Genomic DNA, 5,114 nt, shown 5'->3' with positions numbered 1-5,114 from the left:
AGAGCCACACTCACGGGGCCAAAGAGCCGCATGTGGCTCGCGAGCCGGTTTGCCGACCACTAGACCACGTCCCGTATTTGAATCTGAACCTTCTGGGTGGCAGTTTTAGCTCTGGAGCAGTAGATGGCGCTGCTGAGCAAACCCCTGAATTCAGAGAAGGGAATCCAAAGACGGGTGAGGCAGTTTGGGTGGGACCCCGGGAGAGGTGGTGAGGTGGGAAGGAGCCTGCAAGGACCCAGGGGAGCAACCAGAAGGGGCAGCCAGGAGGGGGCAGTGCTCTGGGGGGTGGGGGGGTGGGGATCAGGTTGAGGGGGCAGCGAAGGGGGTGTTCCTAAGCTCTCCAAAGAGGTTTAACTTGAGGGGGAAGACAGCTCGAAAGCTTCTTTTTATTTTTGAAGATCGGAAGCAAAAAAAAAAAAAATCGGAAGCAACCTTAAGAAAAGGACAGAAGGGAGGGCGAGATATAGCCTAGTAGAAGGGAAAATCTTTAATACGTCACCAGGTACGCCCAGATCCAGGGGTTGCACTTTCTGGCTCTGGGACTTGCATTCCCCAGGAGACTAGCCAAGAGCACTGACAATTCTCCCTGGAGGCACTTCCTCCGAGCTGGCCAGCCCAGAGAAGAAAGCCGCTCTGCCCGGCCCCCTGTAATACCAGCCGGAGTCCTAGGGCAGGCTCTGGCCCATCTGGGTGGGGTGCAGAGCCAGGGAATTCATAGCTGCACAGGTGTATGCGGGAAAGGTTTCTCAGGTAAGATGTCGTTAGAATGAGGCGTTTACTGCGGCGGGTTTACTGTGGGGCACATGGGCTTCTAACCCCCTGCTCCGAGTCTATGCTGATTCCCTCTGTTGTCTCCTAGGCCTCAAGTTTGACATGAAGTACATGAATTTCCGTGTGAAGGCCTGCAATAAGGCAGTTGCAGGCGAGTTCTCCGAGCCAGTGACTCTGGAGACACCAGGTGACTGGCCCCCACACCTACCCTGGCTCTCACCACAACCCTTCCCGCCCGGGGCCCCAGGGACGGGCGTGAAATGAGAATCTTCAGGATGCTGTGGCCCTTTTGGCCCTTTCTGGCTGCCGGAAAGCTCAGAGCTTAGTCCATAGTAGAATTCCGCAGCCTGAGTGTCTGGTATAAAACCTGCTTCTGTCCTTTACTTTGGCTCTTGATCCCTTTATACCTGGATGGTTTACACACACACACACACACACACACACACACACACGCACACTCTTCCTCTCTCCCCCTTCCCCGAGACACACTGCTTAGCCTTCAGAGCTAAGACTGCCACCCCGAAGGCTTGGATTCAAATACGGAACATGGCCTAGAAGCCTGTCTGCGCTGCTGACACACACTTCTTGGTGCATGGCCTTTCCCAGTCAAGCTTAACTGTCATATTGCTGCCCACCCCCTTTCCTGGGATTAATCCCCAAGGGAAGCTCCGGGTAGCACAAGTGGTTTGAAAATGGCTCCAGGCCTGGGAGCCTTTAGACAACAAGCCCTTACTCCTCTGGCTGTATGGTCTGCCCCCTCCCTTCTCCCCGTCTGTGTCTTTTGGTGTCTTTCTGCCTGTCGTCTCTGTATCTGTCTGTCTCTGAGACTTTCTCGGTGTCTGTCTCTCTCTCTCTCTGACTCTGTTCTCTGTCCCCGTCATGGTCTGTCTTGGTCACTGTTTGTCTCTCTCTGTCTCTGTGTCTCTCCGGGTTTCCCCATCTCTGTGACTCCCACGTCTGCCCGGCCCCAGCGTTCATGTTCCGCCTGGATGCGTCCACATCCCACCAGAACCTCCGGGTGGACGATCTCTCCGTGGAGTGGGACGCCATGGGCGGGAAGGTGCAGGACATCAAAGCTCGAGAGAAAGACGGCAAGGGGCGGACGGCGTCTCCCGTCAACTCCCCAGCCAGGTAGCCTGCCCACTCCCCTCCCCAAGTCTCTGGGAGAGGAGATCAAGATGGACATGAGCACATGGGCCAGTGTGGTCAAGGCTGAGGTGGAGGGAGGGACGTGGAGCTGGGGAGCCAAAATAGTGAATCGAGGGAGAGGAGACTTTGAACTGGGTATTGACAGCTGAACAGTCTTCCAGACAAGGAAGGCCACGGGCATGTTCTGACATCAGGGGCCCAGGATATGAGAAGGACCAAATACTGTCAAGGGCTGATGAGAAGTCCGCATGGCTGGGTTGGACCAGAGAAGCATTCCAATGGGGAGGGGAGGGCTCAGTTCAGCCCTCCCCTTCCTGTCACCCACAGAGGTACTCCATCTCCCAAGAGGATACCCTCAGGTCGTGGGGGACGGGATCGCTTCACAGCTGAGTCCTACACGGTGCTAGGTAAGGAGGGGGGAAGCTTGGAGGAGAATGGGGGACTCTGGCCAGGGCTCTGATGCTGGGGTGCGGGAGAGAACTCCTTTGGCTGGGGAAACTGAGGCAGCCATCAACAATGCTTCTCTGGGAATGGTCCCAATAACGTGTTGTGGTGCTGGTGGAATGGGAAGGTTTGGGGAGGAATGATTATTGAGGGGAGCTGAGGAAAGAGGCTCTGGACTGGGGAGTGGCTGGTCGGGAGCTTGAGGGGGGATTTCCTGGGTCTGTCAAATAGTTGGGACTGGGGGAGTAACTGGGATTTGGGAAGTAGCTGGGAAGGAAATGATTGCCTATAAAGCAGCTGGAGGAGCCAGAGAAAGTAGCTGGTGTCAGAGAAGTTGAGAATACCTAGGATTGGAGAATTGGTTAGCACTACAGAAGTGATTAGATCCTCTGAAGGAGAAGCCGGAGTCCGTGAAAGAATTGGAGTTTAGGGAAATCACCACTATCCAGAAAAGAGCTCAAAAAGAGGCTGAAGTTTGAAGAAGTTGGTGTGGTCAGTACTATCAGGGGGTAGAAGGGAGAGGAAGGTAGGGAGTTGCTAGGTTTTGGGGATAAGCTAAGGCCTGAGGAGAAGTTAAAGTTCTATGGAGGACTTGGATTTTCTGGAAAGCATCTGAGATTATCCAGAATTAGGGTTTGGAGAGGAAGCAGGGGAAGGTGTCGGGGTGTCTGTAGAGTGTCTGGGATTTGAGAGGGAGCTATCTAACCCCTGGGAAGAGCATAGACTAGTTGTGGTTGGGAGAGTAGCTGAGGTCAGGGAAGAGTAGACCTGGAGAAGAAATGTATCTGGAATTAGTCCTGTTTCTGGGGAGGGGCTGAGCTCTCAGCTGGAGATGAGCTGGGATCTGGGTAGGGCAGGAGTATTCAGAGCAGCTGAAACTCAGGAATAGCTGGAATGGGGAGTAACTGAGGTAGGAAGAATCTGGGTCTGGGGTCTGGAAAGGATGTAGACTCAGGATTCAGCTGATATCTGGAGGGGACCTGAACCCCAGGAAAAGCTGAGACCTGGAAGAACCTGGTCTCCACCAGGAGCAAACTGGGAGTCTGGGAAGCAACAAGAAGGAGTTTGGAGTCCTGGAAAGTATCTGGGCTCCAGTAGGGAATACTTGGAATCAGCCAGGAGCAAAGTTTGGGGATTATCTAGTTTCTGGGAAGAACTGAGGATTGAGGAGTAACTGAACATGGGGAGTTGGAAAGAGTTTTTTAGGCCTGGAAATATCTGGAAGGAGTAGCTTGTACTTGTAGAGAATCTGAAAGGACTAGTGGAAGCTTGGGGAGAATCTGGACTTAGTATCTAGAGGAAGTTGATAAATCCTGGGAAATATCTGGGAGGAATAGCTGGGGACCTAGGAGTATCTGGAAGGAATAACTGTGGTCTGGGGAGTACCTAGGTGGCTGCCCCTTTGTGGAAGAACACCTGGGACCCTATTCTACCTGCTCTCACTGCCCAACCTGCCCCACAGGGGACACGTTGATCGACGGCGGGGAACATTACTGGGAGGTGCACTACGAGCCAGACAGCAAGGCATTCGGCGTGGGGGTGGCCTACCGCAGCCTGGGCCGCTTCGAGCAGCTAGGCAAGACCGCGGCGTCCTGGTGCCTGCACATCAACAACTGGCTGCAGGTCAGCTTCACCGCCAAGCATGCCAACAAGGCCAAGGTGCTGGATGCCCCCGTGCCTGACTGCCTGGGCGTGCACTGCGACTTCCACCAAGGTGACTCTGGGCCCCAGCTGGCATCTCCAGCCGCCTCTGCCTGTCTGATCTCTCTGCCGCAAACCCTCTAACTGGTCCCCCATCCCTCTGCCCTCCACCCAGGCCTCCTGTCCTTCTACAACGCCCGCACCAAACAGCTGCTGCACACCTTCAAGGCCAAGTTCACTCAGCCACTGCTGCCTGCTTTCACAGTAAGGTCCCCTCCACGGCCTGAGATGGGGGTGCGTGTGGCTCTGGGGGATGACTTTGCTGCCGAGCCTCTTCTGTCCCCTCCCTGTCTCCCAGGTTTGGTGTGGCAGCTTTCAGGTGACGACAGGCCTACAGGTCCCCAGCTCCGTGCGCTGCCTGCAGAAGCGAGGCAGTGCCACCAGCAGCTCCAATACCAGCCTCACCTAGGCCAGTGCACTCAGCTGGGCTGATTTTGGGGGCCACCACCAGGTCTCGGCTGTTTTCAGACAGGCACCCTCTTCTCACTTGCTGCTTGGAGCCTTAACTCCTAACGGGGGTCACCAACAGAAAGCAGGCACCAGGGCAGGCCCTCCTCCCCACCTCACTTCCTAATAAAGGTCAAACACTGGCCGGGTGTGCTGCTGGTTCTTGTAGAGAATCTGACCCCGGCTGTGCCTCGGCACTCTCTAGACCTCAGCTTTCCCAGCTGTAAAATGGGCTTTTCTGGCAAAGTCAGATGGCAGTTTTTGCTGAGCTGAGGATCTTTAGGAGTGAATGGAGCCAGCTGATGAACAAACACCTCATGGCCCCACTAAGCCAAGTCACACTCACGGGCCTTGGGGTCACTTGAACTTTAATTCTGGGAGGAGGGATCCGTCTGACTGACGCTCCGAGTCTGGCCCGCTAATCCCCAGGGTGCTCGGCTGAGTGTTCCAGTGCCCGCCGCCTCTGCAGTTTCTCTTCCAGCTCTGCTGTCACGCTGGCCAACCCTGGCGGGTGGGTACCCTAGACTTCAGCTGCGCCCAGCATCCCAGTCCATGCTGCCCCACCCTCATCCCCCCCAGGACTGGCTACAGTGCAAGATGCA

At 55.5% G+C, this 5,114-nt stretch overlaps 2 protein-coding genes across 2 annotated transcripts in view; one reads left to right on the top strand and one right to left on the bottom strand.

Annotated features, from left to right (window-relative positions):
- FSD1 (fibronectin type III and SPRY domain containing 1) overlaps nucleotides 1-4,657 on the top strand; it is a 13,549-nt gene extending 8,892 nt beyond the window's left edge. The window contains exons 8-13 of the mRNA XM_015566931.1: nucleotides 860-958; nucleotides 1,743-1,902; nucleotides 2,248-2,327; nucleotides 3,827-4,078; nucleotides 4,181-4,269; nucleotides 4,364-4,657. Of these exons, the coding sequence (XP_015422417.1) occupies nucleotides 860-958; nucleotides 1,743-1,902; nucleotides 2,248-2,327; nucleotides 3,827-4,078; nucleotides 4,181-4,269; nucleotides 4,364-4,474 (791 nt within the window). The 3' untranslated portion in view covers nucleotides 4,475-4,657. The remainder of the gene's footprint in view (nucleotides 1-859; nucleotides 959-1,742; nucleotides 1,903-2,247; nucleotides 2,328-3,826; nucleotides 4,079-4,180; nucleotides 4,270-4,363) is intronic.
- A 202-nt stretch (nucleotides 4,658-4,859) lies between these two features.
- The window catches only part of STAP2 (signal transducing adaptor family member 2), an 8,865-nt gene continuing 8,610 nt past the window's right edge, over nucleotides 4,860-5,114 (bottom strand). Inside the window, exon 13 of the mRNA XM_006754050.2 lies at nucleotides 4,860-5,016. Coding sequence (XP_006754113.1) covers nucleotides 4,931-5,016 — 86 coding nt within the window. The 3' untranslated portion in view covers nucleotides 4,860-4,930. The remainder of the gene's footprint in view (nucleotides 5,017-5,114) is intronic.

This window comes from Myotis davidii, unplaced genomic scaffold, assembly GCF_000327345.1.
Source record: "Myotis davidii unplaced genomic scaffold, ASM32734v1 scaffold551, whole genome shotgun sequence".
Classification (NCBI taxonomy): domain Eukaryota; kingdom Metazoa; phylum Chordata; class Mammalia; order Chiroptera; family Vespertilionidae; genus Myotis; species Myotis davidii.
This window is presented reverse-complemented; position numbering and strand designations above follow the sequence as displayed.